General features: G+C 43.4%; 2 protein-coding genes across 2 annotated transcripts in view; one reads left to right on the forward strand and one right to left on the reverse strand.

Moving 5' to 3' along the window:
* Positions 1–171: 171 nt before the first annotated feature.
* On the reverse strand, positions 172–11,805 carry LOC105453215 (sorting nexin-27). Its single transcript, XM_011694976.1, has 7 exons — positions 11,448–11,805; positions 5,723–5,860; positions 5,239–5,463; positions 4,710–5,020; positions 4,377–4,615; positions 3,999–4,280; positions 172–3,904 (listed from the first exon to the last, which is right to left on the reverse strand). The coding sequence occupies exons 1-7, from the start codon at positions 11,795–11,797 to the stop codon at positions 3,836–3,838; spliced, it is 1,614 nt and encodes a 537-aa protein (XP_011693278.1). The 5' UTR covers positions 11,798–11,805; the 3' UTR covers positions 172–3,835.
* A 4,829-nt stretch (positions 11,806–16,634) lies between these two features.
* Positions 16,635–25,269, forward strand: part of LOC105453216 (lymphocyte antigen 6D) — a 67,736-nt gene continuing 59,101 nt past the window's right edge. The window contains exon 1 of the mRNA XM_011694977.1: positions 16,635–17,343. Coding sequence (XP_011693279.1) covers positions 17,283–17,343 — 61 coding nt within the window. The 5' untranslated portion in view covers positions 16,635–17,282. The remainder of the gene's footprint in view (positions 17,344–25,269) is intronic.

Consider the following 25,269-nt stretch of genomic DNA (forward strand, 5'->3'; position numbering starts at 1 on the left):
GTGCGAGTGCGCTTTGCGTCATAAGATACATTTCAGATTATACTCGCGTTGCGTAATAACAATTGTATCGCGCATAGATTCTATCTGTCGCGTTATTTCGTCTATGATACGCGCAATTATAATAATAGTAGGCAGGATGGCTCCATTAAAAGAGGCACAGGAAACAAAGAGTTCTATAGTTCTTCTGTTTTTATTATACGCTTCTCAAGATGGCTCATAAAGAAATCGAATAATACCTCTCTCGCGCTAAGTCGAAACACTAGTTTTACAGCAAACGTACAGCTTTCGCAAACTGATGTTCATACGGTAAATTGGAGCATTTGTTATTACGTACTATGATTATACAGAATATTTTAATTAACGCCTAAAGAGAGTTAACCGTAATGATATGGTCTTGTAATAACAATAATTAAATTAAACTATCTAATTCGCCATTCTGCGTCTGACAGACTCGTTAGCACGCTAATTAACGAGATAACAAAACAATTGCTTGATTTCCTATATAGTGAGAGATCTCGCAAGAAAAAAAAAAACAATAAAAAGAAGCAAAATTTTTTTATCGAACAGCTTCAGAAATGAAAGACAATTTTCGACGCATTCGTTCAACTTACGACGCTAAAACTGTCATAAGGCGTTGATCGAATCGCAATAAAAATACTGCAAGATAAAGATAATTTTTAAAAACTGTACAAAATATCATCCGACTATTTTCAGATCTTTCGCATCAGAAGTCACCAATTCAACTTGGACGTATCTCTGCGATCATCATCTCCGCTCTCCTCCCCCTTTCCCGCGCGCATTTTCTCGAAAAATACCCGCTACCAATTAACTCTACCAATTAACACACACGCAGATTCATTATAAATACATATTATTGCCATTCTTTAAACACACTGTGGCTTCTCCTATTTCGCCACAGACTCTCTCTTCCGATCCGAAAATTATTCGTTCGATTACTTTACCGATCGAAAAAAAAAAATCACGGAAAAGTCTCGACGCGTATTTCGAGAGAATCTTTTTGCCGCCGGTAATATAATAACCGATGAGACCTTCGAGTTTCTCGATATATCGCCTGCATGATCAAATAGATCAGATAGTGCGGAAGTATTATTAGACGCATTACTGCAATAGAGCTGCCATTCGCTAATTCCCTCATTTGTATAGATCCTAAATTATATATAAACGTTGGGTGGATCTCACCCGAAGATTCTCACTCGGTTTACTTTATCACCAGTAACACAGTTTCCAAACGTACGTATTGCTAACTACAATTCAGATCACTTTGCACAATTCCCTCGCAAAACCTGCCTCTTTCTCTCTCCTCTCTCTCTCTCTCTCTCTCTCTCTATTTCTCTATCGACAAAACAATAGAAACCATTATTGTAACTGTCTTGTCCGCTCGATCGAATATCTATAGGTGCACGCGCGAATATATCACATCGTATATCGATCGTCTTATATGTGTGTGTTCACTCGGATATTCGCGCGCTTCGATTATAATTACGCTATATTATGCTCTATATTTCTATTATCATTAACAGTATTATAACTATGCTCTGTCGCAAGCATATATATATATTTTTTTCTCTCTCTCTCTCTCACTACATTCGGATTTTACATTGCCACATACATTTCCCGTACATTCGTCGCACGCGCTCGACACTCCATGAATAAAGTTTAAAAACGTTAACGGTAATAATATATCTATCTGTCTATTTATTATCTGCTGAGAACTGCTCGCAGTTAAGTAAGCGACATGTTTAGAACGAGTGGATTTAAGCGCTGCGAGAAAGCAGGATGCATACATTATATAAGGAAAAGAAAAAAAGAAAAGAAGAGAGAGAAAAAACGAACGTATACCAAATAATGAGCTTAACGTGCATGAGAGAACTCGCTCCAAATATTCGCTTTCTACTGTGGATATCTAATGCCAAACGCGTCCTTTTGCGGCCTTTCGCAAAATCCCGCGACGCGCAGAGTATGTGCCAACGTTACCCTTATATATTTCTTACTTGCTTGTTATTATCTCTTTTAACATTATTAGTGAGTATTATTCTGCCTTCGTATAAGGTAATAGAGGAAACCACGCGACCTTATTACATTATTGTTCCGAGTTTCTTTCACGTCTCCTCCTCCCTTGCTGAATCCCGCTTACGTAATCGAGAGATGAGCACTAATGCCGCATTTTCTATTGTACAGTATCTTTATAAATTCACTAAAGAGGGGGGAGGGGGAGGGGAAGAGAGTAGCCCGAGAGATAAAGTTTCTCAATCGAGAACGTCGGTTCAAAAATAGTCCTCGACTCTTACTTATCCGATTCACTTGCGATTCACGCGCACAATCGTTCGCGTGATAATCGATCACTTTTAGTTACTATACGCGAACACCCAGCTATTACACATCTTGCGATCGAGCCGTTGTCTCGATCTTATCAAAACGCACGCACGCATACACACATGTTATACACAACTGACAATAATGAGTTTCTTCTCAAAAAAGTATATATTTGTAACGTTAATATGTACAGCTTTTTTTTTTGTTCTACTTTGTATCAACGCTAATGCTCTATACATACTAATGAATTAACAAAATGTGTAAAGGACTGATCGATACGTTACATATCGATTACGGGACACGTGGTTACCTGCCGTAGCCACGCGTGCGTTAATAGGAATCGCGTTTGTTACACAGGATAGTTTAAAAAGAAGAAAGAGGAAGTAAGAATATAGCCGATCCTGCTTACGATAAAGTCGTCGATGAATGTGATATGTATCTATTTCTTCTTTTCTCTCGGACGTCCCAGACTTTCTGGCGTCTCATTTTACAAGCTCTTAATCGCGAGGAATATATGGAGTGAAATCTACCACAGCGATAAAATTGGACGCGCGCTGTCGACTACTAATTGAGATCCCTTTACAAACGTGCGAAAGCGGTGCCTCTCGTTTTTTTTTAAATATCCTGCGTAACGAAATTGACGAATGATTATTGATTTATAAAATATTGCACATTAGAAAATGCAATCATTTCTGCCCTTTAAACGTGTAGATCCAACGAAAGTGAGTTTCGGGTTCGTTAGGCGAACAAGGAGGAACGTTTTACGTAAGACGATCGATTCTCTCGCCGGAAAACGAGTTGCGTGCTGTATACATAATAATTCATAGGCCAGAAGGATAGGTAGTTTCTAGGCGGACACGACCGTATCCCCGTAGTATAATTTTAGATTATACGTATCTGTACACTAACGTAATTCTCTTATATGCCATCACGTGCGCAATTTTCATGCTCGTCGTAACGAAGGGGAAAAACGGCACGTTGTTTTATCGACGAAACAAAAGTCCCAGCTGTACGTATATCGATAAAAACCAGATTTATTTTTTTCTTGCGCGCTAATTCTAGCTACGCCAAGACTCCCTCACCAGGTCATGGACGAGCGTGGCGTACAACGAAAATCCAGGTTTAAATTTATACAATCACATTCCGTTCTCACTTGCGAGCGTCGCGGTAATCCAATCGAATTTTGTCTCTCTCGTAGCAGCATTTGTTTCACTGGGATGTACGTATCTACACATCGTATATGCGTTTGACTCTTCCGACGATAACCGGTGGGCAAACGCTCTCTCGGTGCACAGCATTGGTAATGTTCGGCGAAGCCAACTGATGGAAAATTTGATATGCTAAAGGTACTACGCTAAATCGGTACCGTTTCTAAAGAACTGCCCTAATCCTAGTAAGAAAAAGTTTTCGACTACCAAGAGACGGGTGCGAGATATCCAGTGAAAGAGGACCCTCTGCAACGTTTATTAACACCGGATACCTCTTAGCGTCGTACGTTACGTCATTCCCCTGGGTCGTCCCACTTCGCTTCCTCGGCTATTCGATCGAAGCAATCCGAGAGGAACGTATACTGCAAGCACAACATCACCAGGGTAAATGAACCGAGTGAAGGCGAGCCTGCGTGAAGTTTCGCGGTTCGCGAAAGGATCGGCCGGGTTACTCACGTAAGGAGTGAAGACCTTGAGCCAGCGGGGCGGACGATTGTCCTGGCGCGTGTATTGGAAGCAGAACGCCATCCCGTCCTCGTCCACTTCCCACCGGGCGATGGTGCTCCATTGGAACTCGACCACCTGCGACTCCAGGGTGCCGTCCTCCTTCGCGGCGTGCAACTTGAAGGCCGCCATGCCCACCGCCGGTATCACATGGCCCTCCTTCCTCGAGTCGCACGCGCAATGCGGAAACACGATGTCGCCGTACCCACTAAGTTCCCTCGCTAATTTCAAATACTGCACACAAACGTAAGATCTCAATGTAAAACGCAACATTTACCATTGTGTGATCTGAGATTTATGAGTCAATTTTCTTCATTCGGAGGTACGAACCTCGTGCTTTCTCGACGCGTCCTGCAGAGCCTTCAACTGATACAACCGCTCTCCCGCGGTGATGTGACCCCTGTTCACCTCGTCGATTGTTTGCCAAAATATCCAAGTCAACGCCTGCTCGCTTAGAGGCCTATTTACATTGAAGAGCCACCTCCTTATCGCCAAACACGTTGCGCTGGCAGTCGAATAATTCTGAATGTATAAAGTATGCGGATGTTCGTGAGGTTGCAACTTCCTCTCTGCAACACAATAGTCGCGTTAAGTCGCAGATAAGTTCGCAGTAAATTTATTCGGAATTTATGAGGGATAAAACAGACACATTTTGGCACATACCGAAATTGTACTCGACGATCTCGAACAGGTAAAAGTACTTCGCGGTTTCCGCGTCCAAGCCGACTCGGCAGCAAACCGCGTCGTAGACATCCTTCACCGACGCCGCCTTGGGCACGGTGACGGTGACGACTTCGCGATCGGGCAGCAGAACCTTGAGATCCACCGCCGGGCCCTGGTCGCCGTCCTCCTCCAGCCGATCCGTCAGAAATTCCTGCATTGCGTCGCTCTCCGCTATCACGCGCACCGCGCACACCTTCTCCAAATACTGCTCCAGACCGCGTCTTCTCGCGTCAAGCTGCTGCTCGCTCAATCTACAACCGCGAACAAGAAATTCTTATTCTCCGAGATACATGCGTAAGAGATGTATATCGGAGTTTTTTTTTTTGCGCAAGAAGAAACATGCAAAACGCGAGGATCGCAGTGAAGCAATGATTGTGAGACGCGCCGCGATAATGAATGGAACCCATTCATTCCGCGACGCGACGTCGATCCGCGCGTCGGCGTGCGAAATTAAGCGTGAGGGCATTACTGGAATGGCCATTTTCCCGGTAGCTTCGGGAAATTGAAGCCTATGAACTCCTTCTTCAGCGCCATATGCAACGCCGCGAATTCCCTGTACCGGCGCGAGCACAAGTGCCTGCCGGCCATGTGGACGTTGAAGACCACGTAACGCTCGTGCTTCCTCTCGCGGACGTGATAATCCGGCACGCTGATGGGCAGAGATCGCTTCTCGCTGTAGTCCACCGACGCGTAGCTAAACAAAAATATAACGCACTCATAACGCTGATGTGAATGTACTCGCGCGCGCGCGCGCGCGTATGTGTGCTTTAATCGATCAATCTAGATAGATTGCACGATTGCCACTTACTATCAGAGTTGCTGTTATTTCAAATGTCTTATCGGCGAGATAATCGTGAAATATTTCGACGATATCGAGAGCATCAAACGTATCAAGTTTCAAGTTCTCGCGTCGAAATAGCGCGAGACTTCCAAGAGTATATTGTCTCCTTTACCTCAGATCCTCGCATGGCTCCAGCCTCTCCGCTTCCTGCGGCGTCACGGAAATAACGGTCAGGGTGAGGACATCGCCGCCCGATTTGATCAGATCTACCACCTGCTTGTGAGTGGCGCCTTCGACATTGACGTTGTTCCTGCAAATAGAAAGACGTCGTTATTACCACTCGCGTGATACGTACACGTTCCCCTCGCGTCGCCGATACACTTGTCGTATAATACACGCGATTCGCAACTTCGACCGACCTCAATTGCGATTGCGGCGCACCGGCGGAATTCCACCGCCTGCGATTCTCGATCCACTCGCATTGCAGCGCAGTCATGTAACACGTCAACATATTTCACGTTCTTATCGCGCCGTATAGCGCGCTAATCACAAGCTGAACCGCGACGTGCGCGTAACTTTTATTCACGGGGCGATCGCGCGATCGCGAGAGATTCGCGGGTGAACGACGATCTGCGCGCGACGCACATCCGGTTCCTTCGGCGGTGACTCTCCGCCGACGAAAGGAGCAACAGGCAGGCCTTCGACGAGGTCGCGACGAGGTCCGGCCAATCTCGCTTTCGCGCGACACGTCGTTGTCGGCGGCTCTCGACCGCCAGTTGTAGCCAGTCGAAAGGGAATAGGATACCGGTAATCGGCCTTTTTTAGCACGAGTTTCGAATTCCAACCGGTGAAAGGCCCGACGCGATTGGTTCACACGCGGAGGCACGGCTCTCCCCGGAGGTCGACGAATGTCGACCCGCCACGGATTTCCACGTCTGCATTCAAGGAAAGGCGCGTCGCGCACTTTATAACATTTTGCTATCTCGAAATGCGTACCGGGTGGGAACTGGCTGTTATCTATCGTCTGGACCTCTCGGGCTCTCGAGATCGCCGATTGCCCCGCTTATCGCACATCTTACACGATTGTAATGAAATTTTAAAACGTAAACATATTGACGTAACAAATTTTATATACGTAATATACAATTTAATTGCTATACACAGTATATATATTAAATACCGGATTTGAAGAGGGGCTTTGAATTTGACCGCAGCGCACACGGGAGCATTGCACTAAGCGCTGAAGTCAGAATTGCGCGAAGCATTAATTCGATTCGAGCACAGCGTCAAGCGCGAATGCCGGCATTGCACTCGCTAAATATAGATTCTTTTCTTTTTCGGCGCGTGATTAAAGCGCACGTATTAAGGCGCTGAATATATGGTGTCGAAAAATACTTTTCGTCCGCTTACGAAATTAGACCGGGCGATCGGTCAATAACGGCACACTACATGTATGCTAATCTGCTACAAGATAATGCGCTTCGAGCGAGAGTGTGTGGGCACTCGTCGCGGGCACACAGACGCATGATATTTATAAGCATTCGAGTGCGTGTTGTTGTCGACGATACACACGCGGCGCTTCCTTTCTTCGTGATCGTGAGCGGATTACGCCGTGACCGTGTCTGCCGTCCGAAACTCATTCGCGAGGCACGTCCGGGACCCGCTAATCGCGCGGCGATCGAGACAATAAGGCGTATAGCGAGGCGTAATGATTCGCGCCTAAGTTAATGGTCTAATGGGGCTTAATGATCGAACGCAATTCCGAACGAATGACTGTTCGTTTTATCGGATGCACGCGGCGAGAGCGGCATCCTTTTGTGTAATATTCACTTATCGTCGCTCGTTAAAACGAGAGCCACCGTCGAACCGGCGATCTCGAGCTAACGCCGCGATGATGGTCCATTGTTTAATTCAACTTGACTTTCGATCGAGATAGTTGTTTTTATTGGCCAAGTATTGAATTTCCTCGATGATCCGAAAACACGTTTCAGCGCGGCGAGGCTACGTAATGCGCGCGTAAAACAACTTTTGTGGAAACCATACGACGAGCAAGCCTCTTAAGGACATTAACATGAGAACGTAAGAAAAGAAGTCATATAGAATATGAATAGATAAACAGGAAGCGCATAGCTCGCTCGATTATCGTTAAAACTCTTACATAAACGACAGTTATCGCTGGAAAAAAATTACTGATATATAAAGATAAAAAGAACATCGGCAGAAGTTTTAAAACGTATTATTCAATTTTAAAAATCCTCTAACAATGAAATCAGATTACGCTGCGAGCGGTAGTAGGCTGCAGAAGCCGGAGTGTAGACGGTAGAAACCGCAAAATTGGACGAGTGAAAGCAAGAGTGTGTTCGATCGGTGTTCGCGCGATGATATACGCCGAGATTAATGGGAAGAGGGTATACGCGAGGAGGACGTGACGAAGCGAGAATCTCGGCGAGACCTCCTTCAGGCGTCGTTGGGTTGCCGGTGAGAGCCGTGGGGAGGCAAAAGAGGAGGGAGAAGGTTCCCTTTCGATTTTTCGCGGGAGATGAGAAACTGCGCAAAACGACGTTGCTGAAATCGATGGATCCCTCGAAAGACCCGCGTCCTTGAACCGCGCGGAATTTACAGGAACCTTGGACCTGCATGCGAGGGCCGTAAACATATCAGACTCTGTCACAGCACACCAATCGCCGACGTGCGGATACGCCGTGACAAACGGTCAGGATTTGCTTAATCTCGTCAAGACTGGTTAAGTGCGATACACCGATAGTATCGGATATCGCCACACTTTCCTTCCTTGTGCACACGGCTTCTCTTAATCGTAAGTCGACTCCGTTGCTATCGAAATAAAGATATCGCGCGGCGCGCGCGCGCGCGTGGCCCTTTATTTAATCCTACTGGATGTCACATTTGCGTCATACCTATCTAAAACAAGCGTCGCGGAAAAAGCGGAAAAATTTCCACGAGATCGATGCGATGTGTCATCGGCTTTCAATTCCTACGTGCGCGACTTTATCTCCGCGCGTTACCGCCTGTATAACGTCGTCGTAGCAAATCGAATTTATCAAGGATGAGCCGCGCGCGTCGCACGGGGTGTATGCAGTGTACATCATCAAATAAAACTCTATGCAAATAAGTTCGACCGGGACGGAGGCGGTAATGTTTTAAGCAAATTAGCTTTTAATTAAACGGAACACGGGGAGACGGGGGGAGAGGTTCCGCCACCGAGCGCACAGGGTACGTGGCTAATGATCGGGTATGCAAATCCAACGGCGCTAACGACCCCGCGCTGACGAAAATTGTAAATGCACCGGGCGAGTTCAGACAGTTTGGCTAGGTAAGTAACAGTTAATTCACGGGGATAAAGATGTTCGCGCGCGTCGCGTTTATCATAATTAGGTATCGCGATCTTTTCAACGTTAACGTGAGTCGAGGGAAATAACTCTGAGGCGCGTGTATCTATTTATTATATATGTCGGATTAAAAAATAGAGATAAATGAAACTACTGGCGAGATAAGATTCGAAGGTATCTCTGGTACATTCTCTTCCCGTATAAGACATTGATTCGTCCTGGTGACAGCTAATCGGTTAACAAATAGCGAGAAATTCGTTGAAATTGACCAGTCTATATATACGATTGGGAATCGGTCTGAAGCTTGCGACCACGATAAATTTTGCAACTGTCGCGTTTGTTAAGCTTCGCAAACGAGAACGTCAAACAGAACTGAACGTATATCGTTCGTCACGCATCGTGCACGTTTGTTTTTATCGTTCTTACATCAGAATTTGCAAAGCGGATACACGCTCACGTGTATGTGTGCACCGTTCTCTCGGAGTACTCTATCTCGCCGACGTCAGTTAGCGTTGTGATAGTCCTCTCCGACGATTATCCCGTCCAAAAGTTTATACGCGCAATGTGTAATTTGTATCTTTGCGACGCCCGAGGCGACGCCCCTGTATTTTCTGATAAGCCCCACGATAAAGCGAAAATTTCGACTAGTCGATATATTCCTGACGCAGAACGCGATAAAATTCTCGACGTCAGTTGAGTCAGGCTATAGTCCTGTTTCTAGAAAGAGATAAAGAAGATAATTTACGTTAAAACGCTCTCTAAAAGATCGTTAATATCTTAAAAGATTTCTGAGCGCACCGGGGATCAGAGTGCATTGGAAGATTATCTAAATCTGCCCTTTTACGTCTGTGTGCGATGGCTAGAGCTGTAATCCTTGAGGAGTCACATACACGCTACCGAGCGGGACTCGGTTGCCAAGCGCGGCTATATAAGCAACTGATCCTCGATGAATATGCATACAGATGGCGAGCGATTAATGTGTCCTCATGGAGTACCTTAAATAAACGTTAATACGTACTTTGAACGTACGTAGCGTATTAATAATTGATCGCGTAAGCGAAACGCGAAATTCCGATTGTCAAGCGAATGTAAAGATTCAGATCCATTTGTAATCGCATTTCACAAGTCGAAGGACATTTAGATATCCTTAAAAGAACAATGCGTGGGGTCGCAGACGCATTTACTGAGATTTTTCGAGATGAAAATGTTTAAACGGCATAATAACAACAGTTATTTGCAAATTGTTGTTTGTAAATTTCGAGTTTTTTTTTCATATTTAAACTTTACATAAAGTAAAACGATTTCCTCGACTTAAGAGAACACACAAGTTATAATTATTTTTCAGAATCATTAAGGTCTATTGAATTTCATTTAATACATTTATACATTTCTTTTTCTTTTTCTTTTCCACAATTAATTACTAATAAATAAAATTAATGTAAATTTTTCTTGACAAGGAAAATAAATGTTATGTGCTATAAAAATGATAAATGATTTTTAAAAACAGTGTCAAATAGTATCTAGAAGTTGAAGCTGTCATTTTTATCGCTGAATTTATGGAAATATTTATGTTCAATGTAAAAAAAATTGTGTCTCAAAGATGATTATTTTCCTGAAGAAAAATGTGCTACGTTTCTTGATACGCGTATCCTTCTTATTATCACTATACGTGATAACAAGTACAAATACACGCTGTACAGAAAGAAAAAACGAATTTCATAAATATTGAGAGTATCAAAAATAATAGTTGAATCTTCAGTAATTTATAATAATCCGTGATGGACTACAAAAATTAAACTTTGACTTTATTTTGGAGTATCGAAGCGCATTGATCTATACATCCTTGTTTCCTGCGTCATCCCTTTTGCAAATCTTTCGCTTAATAGCCTCGAGAGATTATATTATTCTCCTTGTGAAAAAAGTGTGCTACGTTTCTTACATGCATATCTTTCTTATTATCACCACTGTATGTGATAATAAGACTAAATGCAGCACATGTTATACAGAAAGCAAAAACGAATTTTATAAATATTGAGAGTATAAAAATAATAGTTGAATCTTCAGTAATTTGTAATAACTCCTGATGGAGTACAAAAATTAAACTTTGACTTTATTTTCGAGCATCGAAACGTGTTGATCTATCTATGATATATAATATATATCCTTGTTTCCTACGTCATCCCTTTTGCAAATCTTTCATTTAACAGCACCTCAGAATTCGTCAAATATATTCTTAGTACTCGCGTGAAAATACATCCACAACATCGGGTCTTTACTTAAAAACGCGCCAAGAGCAACGCGGCGTCTCGCGCGTCTAATTCTCTTCGGGCTGCAGTTATGAGTTACTCCAGTTTGAACTCCAGCGCAATTTGACGTAGAGCGTTCTCGTAATCGGAGCCGCGTCGGTGTCGCGTCGGAGCGCACCTCGCGTTTTCGTCAGGGCGACTTTTCGTCGGGAGTCGAGCGTTCTCCTGCAGATGGTTCACCGAGAGGCGGCGAGGCGCGGATCGGGAACGCGGGCGGAAGGGATCACACGATCCTTCTACTCACACTTCCAGGATACGATCGCCCTTGCGGACGCCGGCCTTCTCGGCGGCGCCTCGCGGTAGCACCGCGCTGACGTGCTGCAGCGGCGCGTACAACTCGCCGTTGATGCTCCGCAGTTGTCCACCCTCGCTGACCTGGCCGCGTACGTTGAACCCGAAGCCCGTCTCCGTCTTGTAGATCGTTACGCACCGCGGCCCCTGGCCGACCGGGTCCTTGTCCGGTCCGGCGGCCGGCGGATGCTGCGGTACGCGCGCGTTGTTGTTCACCATTGTCACGGCCGCCGTCACGTTCCTCGCACTGCCGTCCTGGTTCACGGCTGGCAAGCGGTGCACCTCCGACTCGCAGTCCGCCATGTTGCACTCTGGCCGCCCATTCACGGCGGCTGCTACCATACGCTATCACTATTCCCGTTGTCACTTCTACCTAGGGATGATAGTCGAAGTGGAAACGGTATCGATGTTGTTGCGGCGATGCGTCGAAGCCGTTATCGATGATAAAGCGGAACTCCTGGTGAACGATATTCAAATCGCAAGCGAAATGTTCGAATCGATGTTTGACTATCGATTCTTCGAGATATTTTATACTTACTTATAATAATAAAAAAAATTATAATCAATTGAGAGAATGTAATAATAATTATTTAATTTTCTTAAAATGTCATTAAAAAAATGGACGTAAACTTTGATTTTTTTAAAGTAACGCGGTCTTAATGAGATAAGTCTGCTAAAATAACGAGGTCTTAGTATTTAAAAAGAAACAGAAATAACTGTGCTTCTAATGAAAAATGCGATGGAAATCAAAATTATAGTTTTCCAATAATTTGATGGGAATTCTCTTATGTTCTTCAATGGAAAAAAATTCCTTGAATTTTTCCAATTTTCTCGATAGTATTGCAACGACCCTGAGCAGGTGAGCCTAGGTGTCGTCACTTATACAGAGCCGTTGCGAGACCTGCAAACGCCGGCGTGCCGCCTTTCATCTTTTGCAGTCATTGATCTTTGCCGCCTCTGTCGGTAGCGTAGCTGAAACCGACAGAGGGAGTCGGTCTGGTCCAGTCTGGTCTGACTGGTTTGCTGCGGCAGTAATCGGCTGGTCGCTAAAGATCAAGAACGTGCTGCCATCAGCTTCACTCAGGTCTCTTGCTAATAATCCGTCAGACGCGATTAATGACACGCGATTTAATTCATTTTTTTATCTTCGACACTCTATCATATTTGAAAACAGCAGGAAGTGCCAACAAAATATGAATGGTGATTGTCATTTTTTATATTTTTTTAAATTTAAAAGATGTGCACGCACCATTGAAAATACAATACTTCTACAATCGTAAGATATTTTCTTGATTGGAATTTAATTAATTTTCTTTCTTGATATAAAATGTTGTGAATAGTAGATGTATATGAATGTAGATGTTATGAATAGTAGATCCAACAATGGCTCGTTATCGAATCATTGACGAATTATATTATATTATATTGACTCTCTTTCATTGATCAAGAGATCATTCTTCACCGTTTCTATATTAGAGGCCTGAGATAAAGTTGCATCACATGACCTACAAGTTAAAAGCAAATTTTGCTCTTTTGAACGGACATGATGAGATCTTTTATACTGTAAGATTTGCGAATATTATAATTTCATTTAAAAAAATAAATTTATTTCAGTTTTGATACAGTATTTCTTCTTACTATATATTAAGAAAGTGATGGTTTACAAGATCTCAAGAGACTGGTTTATATTCGAGAATTCTCCTTTTTATGTTTACAATGAGACTTAAGACTTAAAATTTAAGAAAATATTGATCAGTTATAGTCGATTATTCATCTTACGTGAGAAGAATAATCGATTATGTATGGTTAATCGATTATGATTGGCCTTAAGTCTAGTTGTAGACGTTTTATAGGACAAACAGATAATGTTCAGTATGTAAATTAGTATGAAAAATAGAAGCCAATTTTATCCTAAAGTATAGAGATACTAGAGATCCTGTTTTCTGTTTTCTAGAGTTAATCTTATTATTGTTATCCTATAGGGTATGAGTAAGTGGACGACGGTTGCAATGCATTTTTTTGATTGCATCAAATATCCCATTTACGAATTAAATTATATATCAACGATTTCACCTCGTATGTTTCGACAACGTAAATATTCCACAAAACAATGTGAAGCTCACGGTGAAAGGTGTGCCGTAATTTCGATCGTACGCATATATGCACAAAATTTAATTCCCATTACGGATGTGTACACAAACGAGTTATTATAAATAAAGGATTTAACTCTGCGGTCATACGTATAAACGTTATCTTTTTATTCTCAGCCGTTCGTATATATAATTACCTGATGTATGAGCGCGTTACAAAATCACGCAAGAGAATTTGCTCCGCGCTTTTGGCGCTCTCCGCTTTAAGGATGACGTATCTTTATTTTCAATACTTAATATACATATGCGACACATTAAAAAATTATGAAAAGTATTTTAAAGCATTCTGTTTAAAGGGATTTTGGCTTTTTTCTACTCTGGCAACTCTGTAAAATTATAATTTGCATTTTTATATTAAATAATAAATACAAATTAAATAAAAGCTAATGAGAATATAAAGCAGTTGTTAGTGCCCATATATGTGTATATTAACAACAATGAATATTCATATTACAAAATTAAATACATTAAGAACAAACGAACCTTTCGACTCTCTTCGGAGTCATCATCAGCGTTAATTACTATTATTATAATTTATATCTTGATAAAAAAATGAATGCAATATTTGGTACTCGATTCTGGTTAGAGTCGCTTTGTTGCATTACTTGCTTAAAAATAAAAACTGCCCATTTTTTTGTTATACTTTTCAGTTCGCAAGCGTATATTCTTGTTCATCGATTATTTCATATTTTATCCACAGACGCGCAGTACATTGTGATCTCGCCCATCATCTCTTGTTAATATTAATTGGATAGTAATTAAGGGAGAACTGGCTTTCACTGCTGTTTCAGTATTCTAGTATATAGGGAGATATGCTATCGCTCGTAGAAATCTAAAACTTGGAAAACTTCTAATAGAATAGTCAAAACAATATTAATGACACTGCAATATAATATTTTTTACGATGGAATATTATACGTTCCATCGCGTGCAATTGAAGTAACGTTATATCCTGCGCAGAGTCGATATACGAACGTTTGCACTTTGTTCGCATTTTATTTTCCGCTTATATAAATGATGCACAATGCGATAAAAAAAAGTTATATGCGTCTATTGTTTAAATATCCTTTTCGCAGCTTAGAAAGTTACCACCTCTCTTCAAAACTAATAATAAAACTTAATAGATTAGCATTTTATTGGCGCAACATTTTATTTATATGTACATTCCATTATTTTTCATAAAAATTCTTTTATTCCAAAATTTTTTATTCTTTCCACAAATATATCTGAATAAAAATTCGATCTCTCTTTCTTGTTATTTCCGTTATACTTGCCATTCTCTATTTCCGGTTTTTTTTTTCCAAGACCCAAAACCTGCCGAATTTTAATAGGGATAGTCAAATCTGAAAAACAACGGGCGAGAGATAGAGGAGAGTGAGTGGGAGGGGGGAGAGAAAGGGGTGCGAATTCGCGCAGAGGGAACTGACTGGCCTTTCACCTGCAGGAAATCCTATGATTGATGCCACATGGCACTATGTTGCTGCCGCATTATATGCACGCGCACACATTGTATACACTCCCCGATAACTACGGGCGCGGGAATACATACTGCAATAACTCGATATGTAAACCGGCGTACGCGCTGCAGTGCGTGATGGGGAGCACGAAACGCGTTTACAGCTTCGTCGAAGGACAGCGGGTGAAATGTATCATCTCGCACGGAAGAATGTAATTCACCTAGGAAGTCGTTTCCTAGGTTTTTCCCCGTCGACCTTCTTTTACCTCGCGCCGTAGCGTTGTATTTATTGGCGACGTGTAATTTCGTTCGGGCAAAAATTTCTCGGAAGAGACTTCTTTTGAAAACGGAATGGATGTTGAGTGTTTTTCGGAAGGAGCGTTTTTCTTAATCCTATACAAAAATTTCTATCTTCAATAAGTAAGCTCCCTAATTACGTATTGGTTCGCTATTGCCGCGATAAAAGTAACGAAAAATTATTTCATTGAAACGAATAATTTTTGTCCAGAGGCAAGTAATGGTGAGCAATGGTGATCGCTATCTCGATAAATTGCGACAGAATATTGATCGATGCAATGTTCAACTTCCATCGTTTTATTTGTACATGAATATCTTTGTTGGAAGATAAATATTCTCTGACCTGACTTATAAATTTTTGAGCTTTTACGTTTTGACAGTTCTAATGTGTACAAACCATTTATATTTTTCACTGAAACCGGTTTGAGGTCGTTATTTTTAAAGTTGAGGTACAAGTCGAGTTTTAAAGAAAGGGATTTTATATTACATTTTCTTTTATCTCTTTTATATCATATTGTTTTTCTCATTTAGTTTCTCCACTTGTTTTGAGGAAATAAAATAAAAAAAGAAAATTAAGCTTTAAATTTATTATACAAATTCAAAGTCAAATCGAATTGAAATGCGCATTTGGTATTGTCAGTTTCTTGAATTAAAGTCCGACCAATACATTTACAACATTATTAAATTTAAACGCGTTAAATTTTAAATGACGTTTTTCCGGAAAAGTTGACTTTCGTCGGATTTAAGCCGGATTTTTTTCGGTAAGAACCACGCTCACTGATTACTGAAAAAATAAAACGACTTGATTAAACTTCATCCCTTCAGCACTATAAACCGCTGCAAATTGGGCTTTTACGTTTGGACAGTTCCAAATCGCGAATCGATGCTACGAGAGGGATACTCGCATCCGAGTCGACACTGATCCGAATTAGGTTTAGGAGTCAAATGGAAGGTGTTGATAAGAAGGCAGCATTACGTTGCTCCGTCGTAATAAATTTCTGAAAATATGGTAAAAACGGATGGTGCGACACGCGTCGGGCTGACTTCCCCGATCTGAGAGAGCGTCATTCACTTCGTCGGGGGCCCGCGGGCGCGTTCTCCGGTTCCCTTCGCACCACGACACGGCGACGGCGGGCCGCTGCATCCGGAGCACGCCCACGGGCGCACACGTGACGCGGGATGTACCCGCGCGACGACGCGGTCCGGCGCGGAACGGCGCGCCGCCACTGCTGCAGAGCGGCCGTAACGTAGAGAGAAAGTCAGTCCGACGTTGGCGCCGCAACAGACGTACGGTTAGGTAGAGAACGCGCCTCCCCCGTAAAAAGCCACCCTCCTCCTGCCCCCGATTGCCTCACCCATCGAGAATCGGGGTACCACCCGCGAACGCTCTCTGTCGATTAATCGCGCGGTGGTATATATGCACAAGAGAGGGGGGGCAAGAGGCAAAGAGGAAAAGTAAAGTAAGGCGCGGATGTGACGCGCCGAACGCACGCGGAGGCAACATCATTGAGGAATATTTTTAAAGGAAGAAGAGGAAGATTATTCGCGCGACCCAGATCCGTATCCAGTGGGGGATCGAGATTGATCCTCGGTGTTAGTCGAGGGTGTGGACCACGTATAATCGCGGGGTTACCAGTGACGAACGAGCGGGTCGCGCAAGAGAGGATAATTGCGGTGCCCGCAGTGCCTTTTTCCTTTCGTTCTCCGTTTTTTCGGCGCGGGCCACCGTCTCACCATCTTTTCAGTCCCACCCCTACCGATTGGCACGGTCAGTTCGACCCTCGTGGCCCCGCGTGGACGCTCCAAAGTGGCCGAGTGATTCTTCGTCTCTGCCGTGGGTGTTTATCCCTCGTCCCATTCTCGCTGAGAGACCCCAGCCGCCAGCATGCTTTCGTCCGCGAGGGCTTTCCCGCCGATTCTCGCCGTGGCGCTCGTCGTCTGCATCGGTGAGTGTTGCTGTTCAGAGTCAAAGTTGTTCTCATTTTCAAAGAAGTGAGATCTTCCGCGGGGAAAAAATCGATATTGACGAAGATCCCCGAAGCGAATTTGCGTTATACATCAAAACAATGCGCGGTTTGATTTTGCGAGTTTGAAAACGTGTTAGGGCGTGATAGCTGCGTTTGCGAAGTTTGGAGGGAGGCGGTGCCCGAAAGTTCGCCCGAAACTGCGTACTGTGAATCTCTTCAGGAATCGTGATGTATACGAGGACGTACTTAAATACACGCAGCGGAACATGTCACGAAGGTTCAGTTTTATCCTTGGATTGTTGACACATGAGTCATTGGATATCTTAAAATATTCAATGGTTTTCCAATTGGTACCAACCACTTTCGTGGAAATTATGAGCAGTGAAAATGAAAATATTCTCAAGAATAACGTTTTGAGTTTTCGGTTTATACCTCTTGTTAAAACATTTTAACTACTCAATAAAAAAATTATGCCTCATGTTAATAGCAACTGGTCGTAGGCGTCATTTTGCAGAACCATTAAGATTGCTTAATTAAGTGCTGACAAGTGTACATACATACAGTTAACGCGATTTTTACGCATCGCACTTTACATGCGCGCATTTCGTTCACCGGAAATTTTTACGCTCGACGTGGCACATTTAATTACATACCATTTAATGAAACTACCACTATAGGTTTTTTTATATATGGATGCAATACGTGCTCGTACAATCGAGAAATTGGTAACTCTTTCGAGGACCATTTATTGTCACGAAAGATATAAAAAAACGTTACGAGGACTCTCACTCGCGAATAAATTCAGTTGCCGCCAACTCAGCTGAGAAGAGCGTTCTCTTCTTTTCTTTCTAATTAATAATGGAAGATTGTTTTAATTAACGTCACAAAGCGAAACACATTTATTACAAACATTTCCATTTACAATAGATACTGTTTCGTTGAACGTTTTGCCCGCTGAATAATTTTAAATTAAGGCGTTACGTAGTTTCTCGTTACACGATATTTTAACGAGAAAAATGGCGACGGTTCGTTAAGAAGGGGTGAATCCAAAAAAAACGGAATTGTCACTTATCGGCATCTGAGCTTGCAGGCGATATTATCCTATTAGGTATTTGTGCTTCAACGAAATCAACGCACGGCCAGAGATCGCGATTAATTAAATTTTCGATTGCGTAAGCGGCGTGCCGTGGATGGAGAACGAATTATGGCCGGGTGAACTATTTGCAAACGGAATCGCGGTAGCCAGATTATCATATAGAAACATATGGTTATTACATATGTATAAGTAAGAAGTTTTTCGTCGACCACGAAATTCGCTTCTCAGCTCGAATAATCGTGAGAAATCTGTGAAGCTGTCGCAACGCAAAATCATAGGTGACATGATAAGATAATTACTGACCCATGCTCATAATGATTTTTGCAATAAATCTTTCGAACTGTTGCAGTAATCGAAGTATTATTTCGAAATGGGCTTAACCCTCCTCAACATAGATATATTCGCGGACACGTATCCTCGCGTTTTCCCCATCGTCGATTCGTCTCGTACCGGACGATTATGCGCACACAGTTACATGCATATCGATGGGCGTTTTGCGCACGGCGGATTATAGCCCCCTCCCCCCCTCTCCCCTCTTTCCCCCCCCCCCAATGAAATTGGGATTTCGGGAAGGACGTTCCACGTTATATATACATATCCGGTAACTAGCGGCCCAATTCCGTAGTAATAGTGTAATCTTGCTGATGAACTGACTTTTCCCAACTATTACATCTGCTTATGGCATATGAAATCTAACGGTGAAATCTATCTCGAAGGTCAACATAATTACGCTGCTCGGTGAGAAAAGTCGGATCTTCGGAAATTGTACAAAATGCGCCGCGTAGTTAAATTTCTTCACTGAAATTTTCCGACGCCGGATTTTATAGATCCACCTGACGACACCTGTAACGTTAAGATTATTATCGCGAAATTAACATGTTGACTAAGGTTTAAATAATCATTCTAATTGCCCGACAAATTGGAACCTCTTTTTAATTAATTTTGAATTGTACTTTGGGATTATACAACCAAACAAACAAATGTGGCCGATTGCATAGAATAGGCAAGCTAATCACGGTCTGGCTGTATCGAGGCTCTACTTCCCTATTGGAGGGCAATCACGTAATGGAGGTCCGTTTTTGCGCGGACATATCATTTAATAGAGCGATGAATATGGAGAGAATGCTGCACTCCCTCGCGCGCGCGAGAGAGAATCTCCCGTCCCGCGGAAGCTGGTAATCCGAACGTGGTGTCACCGACGCGGAGTCCCTCTATTCATTGGGACGCAGTAAAGCGATATGGCGTCGTAAGAATCAACAAGGTGCGCAACCGTCGCTTTATTACTTCGAGCGCGTCCGCGTTGAGGGATTACAAAAGAGGACCCGCGCGGGTAAATCCTGATCCTAATCCTCGCCGGCGCGCTCGCTCGGCAATCGCCGTCCTCGGACGGCACGATTGTTTATTTCCGCCCGCGCGATTGTTTATTTCCGCCGGGTTCGCTATTTAGATAGGATAATATTCATACCCGCGCACTTTTCTTCCTCACTTCGGAGAGCGAAGCGGTTGAATATCCAGTGCAGCTATTTTTCATCCTTGACGCTCGGATCTTTCAGTGTTATTACACGACCGTCGATGCGATCTCGAATACACGCCCGTTCAAGCGTAACTTTTTCGAATCCCAGAAAGAGACGGTGCACATATAGATCCGCGCGCAAAACTACGGGGATACGTTTGTATCTGATAAAAATATCGATGTGGGCTGGGATTTCACTCGTGCGCGATGTTTACTATTACGCGCCTTTGGAAACTTCGTCCCTTCGGTATCGCGCATCGTTGCCAAGCAATCGAAATATGTCCACGCGGACATATCCCCGTATATCTCGAAGTCCAAAACACGGAGCCTCGAAAAAAAAAAAAATAGGTCGGGGAAAGTACATTTGACCGAATTGCCGCGACCCGTTTCCTTTGTACCGCGCGGTTCGACGCTGCTTAATCCCGACGAGAAGGTGTGTTAACGATGCGCGGCCGAAGGTCGGTGCGGAATGAGACGAAAGAGAAAAAAAAAATAGCAAACGAGAAAAGAAAGAGGAAAGACCGAATCGACGATGACCCCAATTCGTCCAAGATAACACAGCTGTAATGAGTCCTTGACTTTGGGCCGAAATTTCTGGACCGTCCACCCCCGCAGCACGCGCGCGCTTCGATATCTCCGACGTCTCACAGCTCCCTCGTCGGGAATTAATCGCGGAAGTCATGAAATTATAATTTATAGTGATTCACGTTAACGCCGTTCCATCACGCCATACATTACCCTTATCAGGTCCACCCGGTAAGCAGCTGCATAATCTCTGACTCATTGCCGTTACATATCTCGCTCGTCGTGGTCCACGCATCCTCCGCGCCATTCGCATCCGTTCGATAATGATCCCAAGGTCAGCCTTGACGATTTCGCAATTATCGTTGAAATTTCAATTATGGCCGGGGAAATGATATTTTTCAATCAAGTGTGTGTGTGTGTGTGTGTGTTTTATGCATTATTTCAAAAACCGATAGAATCGAAAATTTATCAGAGTTACATCGTTGGAGCTACATCATTGAAGAAATACTCTTCACTCGACGCGAATAATGAATATCGGCTCGTATTGTATTCGCGTTTATTAAACTCTTGATTCATAACGTGGGTGGCTGGAATGAAACGTTGTTTCCTGTTGTAAACGTTAATGCCGTTTGCGAGGCGTTCGCTAATACCACCTTGTCGGGCCTTTAGACGCAGCGAAAGCCAAGACAAAGGAGAAGAAGCAGCTGTCTTCTTGAAGACATTCCCCTGATAATATTGTTACGTGAGCGCGTCTGCCCTTCTCTCTCTCTCTCTCTCTCTCTCTCCCCCTCCCTCTTATAATTTTTATAATTTCCTTATATTCACCGCTTTATACCGGTTTTATTTTTAAGAGCGTCGACTTTACAGCCACTCATTCGTAGGTATTGACGTTGGAAAAATAGGAAAGAAGATCGACGTCCGATGAAACTGGAATAAACGCAGATTCTACTTTCTTACCTTTTACGATGTTTTCCCGACGCGGGCAACCACTCTTTCCTCTCGACGTGTCCGCGTTACCGTGCAAGTTTGATTTTAACTGGCGAGCGCGCCACTGGTCTCCCCTCATCCCTACAAGCTATTTGCGTTTTACGACTCGTCAAGTTCTAACCGACGGAATCCCTCGATTTCTTCGAGGAAGAAGATCAACAATTGGACGATCGTCCCCCATGCACCGATGTCTCACCGGCCTTGTGACGGCCGTTAATCCTTGGGCGGACGGAATTCACGAATATCAGCCTCGTTGTCGACAAGGGAAATCGGACCACTGTTCGGTGAAATTAGAACATCATCGCCATGCATTAGCTACAATCCCCACGGCTGGCTATCGGCCGGCCGACGACATGACTTATCATCACCGCGGGCCTCGAAGTTACCTCATAATTTACCCGGTTATCTATTCGTGAATGTTAACAGCCGAAGTGGGAGAAATTTGGATCTGACTACTGAGATATATGGAATTTACTTAGAGGGAAGATACCTCCCGGCATCCCCCTTCGTTTAGTTTCGAGCATCAAATGAATCACATTCACTTCCGTCCGTCAAACAAAACGCTCGCTCGCTTGTAACGATCACTGCCACGTTTATCCGGGAAATTCTTCTTCTACTTCTCTTCAAGCGCGGCTCAAAAGAAGCGGAAGTCAATCTCTCTCGGGAATACTCTTGTTAATAGAAGGAATAAATAAATCGCGAAACCGGGCTTTGTTTACAAATGCATCGCCGTCGCCGATGCGACGTGGATGGTACAACGCGAGACGATGGATCCGATCTCGAATCGAATCGAAGATCGTCGGAAGCCGAGCGAACGCTTGAATGAGCGGATGCAGAAAACGACCGTTCGCGAGCGTGATTGAATGTCCCTTTAGTCCTCCTATTCACGAGTTAGAAACGCAATCATTTTCTCGTACACAGAGAGCGAAAACGCGACGGCTTTTAGGGAAGCATTTAGATGAGCTGCATCCACGTTGGGCGAGTATAAATTTAGCCTGACTGTTTGGCGGGGTACGAAGGGCCCAGCGCGTTTCCCAAAGGTTTTCCATAATCATGAGTTTGTCGAGCCCTCGATATTCATATATCGACATCTATTTTCGTGACACTTTGTTGGCTCGCGTAGAATAACAGGTTCGATCGTGCAGGTTATATATGCATTCTATCATCATACGTGTTTGCTATTGTAATCCTGTCGATGACGCCGTCAGCTCCCGATGACGTAAGAACATGTATCTGTATATAGCCGCAACACAACGAATCTAATAATAATCGGCTAATTTAACGGCGATCTCACAATATATCTATTAATGTAAAAAATAAATATATAAAAAGAGAACACCATCTCATATGTATAAATTACTACTCTATATAAATTATTACTTTCATATATCTAAATGTTAAAAATCTTTAATTATCTAATAGATGCTTAATAGGTGGTTTAATTATTCTAATTGGTTTAATTGCTCTAATAGGTGGTTTAATTATCTAATAGGTAATTAAAAATTGCTATATTAAATTTAGAAAAATGCATCTCTCGCGACAGTTGTTACATGAAACTTTTAACCTTATTAATCCTCGAAGCGCTGCGGCCGCAAGTATTTCGTGTATGAAAGATCAACCGCGCGTTAAAAAGTATAGCCCCCGCTGACGTATCGACAAATCGTATATACACGGCTTAAAACTTCACGGCAAGCCGGAAGTAATGCATCGAGACGAAGAGTTCAATTCCGCCTGGAACGCCCGCGACCTAGTTCAAATGTAGACCGCTGTCATACAGTGTTCCTCACAATACCACTCTTCACATGCGGACCACTCCAGGTTGTGAATTTTTCAAGTATATCTTTTAGAGTAATGCCAAACGTATCGAGCGTACACCCGCTCGTACGGATATACGAAATATCCGGAGAGGCGAACTTTTCTCACTTGTTTTGCATTTACCTCTCTCGAAATGGTGTTCTTTAAAATCCTCTTAACCAAACCAAGCACAGCTGTTGATGAAATAACTTACATTAGGAGCGCGATCTACGCCGGAACGAGCGCGCGATTAAATTTCTCCCAACTTTCGGGAACGATTTAAAGACGTCTCCCCGCAAGCGGAACGACTGGATAGATGAAACTGGAAAATCGGGCACGTAGTTTCGGCTTTACGTCACGACGGTAGCTCGATACTGACCTATTAGCTTAAAGTAATTTCCGTTTAATTTTGGAGCTCACCAGCTCCGAGATTCTCCGGTATGCGTACGAAAGCTTTCGACCTCCGCGTTTGCCATTTTCGCACCCTTTATCCCCCTCCTCCCTTCCTCCCCCCCCTCTCTCTCTCTCTCTCTTTCTCTTCCAATCTCTCTCGAGCTGTCCTCTTGGTGGCCATATGCCGCTTAATGAGTCTTTAATATCGCGCAGCTAAATCTAGTAATGCTTGGATAATGAGCCGTATTTTGCCAATGTCTCACAGGTAGCGATTGCGAGAGTGTTGAAGACACCTGATTTGATTGATTATAGGCAAGGCTTATTGAGAACGTTAGAGCAGCTTCGTGATATCGATTTTGTAAAACCATAACTATAGCGTAGCTCGCCGTTCCTTCAATCGCACGAATAGGCCGCGATAATATAATGGTAATTAAAATACTATCAAAAGCAAAGCGAGATTAGATATTTAAGATACAAAGCGTAATAAACCAAGAGAGATACATTACGGAAATTAGATGTTAAGAATTCAGCATTGCTTTCGTGGCTTAAATGACAGGAAGATTAGATATTTACGAGGAGCGTAATGACTAATGAGCGAAGTGTATCACCGTGACTCGTGAGATTTAAATTTTAAGATAAATCTAACATCTCTTGGCATTCGGTTTTCATTCGTCTCTCTCTCTCTCTCTCTCTCTCTCTCTCTCTCTCTCTTTTATCTCAAATGCAAAAGCTATTTACAATGACACGTAATATCTTGAGACCCTCCCCCGTGAAATTATTGCAGAGATATCCCGAGACGTGACCCCTTAGCGATAGGAGATCCGGGGTCGCGCGCAAGGTGGACGACAATAATTCATCGCGTCGCTCGCAGCGCACGTAACGAAGGCATGGCGGAGCCACGATGCGCGTTCGAGGGGTGGGTCGCAATGAAAGAGCTGCATTCTCGTGGCGACCCTTCTCAACCTCGATCACATCGCCGCCCTCGCCCGTCGTCTCCCTCCCCTCCTCCCCCTCTCGCCCGCGCGAGAGAACCCACTTTCAGCAGGTCGAAAACTTGATAAAACTTCCGGGCGAGAATTTCAGATACTTCTCTCCTCGCCGTCGCGTCGCGGTACCACACGGCGCGATCTTTTTGTTGTCGCGTCTTCTCCCGGGGCAGCCATTTTTCCCCGCAACAACGCGCCGTCCTACTTGTCAACACCGTAAGACGCTGTTTTGCACGTCGAAGCGGCATAAAATTGGAAAATAATGGCCTCCAATGTCGCACAACAGATTATCAGATTAAAGTCACCGAGTCCCTCTCAATGGGGCCGGGATTTCTCGTTTTACGGTTTGTTAATTCCTGACAATCAGGATACCTATCGCTAGACTGTATATAAACAACGGATGCTAATTGATAGTTTCTATTACATCCAACTTTTTCAATGAGAAGCTCAAGTACGTACATTTTTAGGAATTGTCAAAATGCAAAAACTTTCTTCAAAAAGTATTAAGATGTAAGATCGAGAGTCACCGATGTACACTTATTACATTAAATTCCGATTGAACCTTGTTGACGGAACTTCGTGAAAATCGAAAGAAATACTTTCACGAACTT

Source organism: Wasmannia auropunctata, unplaced genomic scaffold, assembly GCF_000956235.1.
Source record: "Wasmannia auropunctata unplaced genomic scaffold, wasmannia.A_1.0 LD336001.1, whole genome shotgun sequence".
Lineage (NCBI taxonomy): Eukaryota > Metazoa > Arthropoda > Insecta > Hymenoptera > Formicidae > Wasmannia > Wasmannia auropunctata.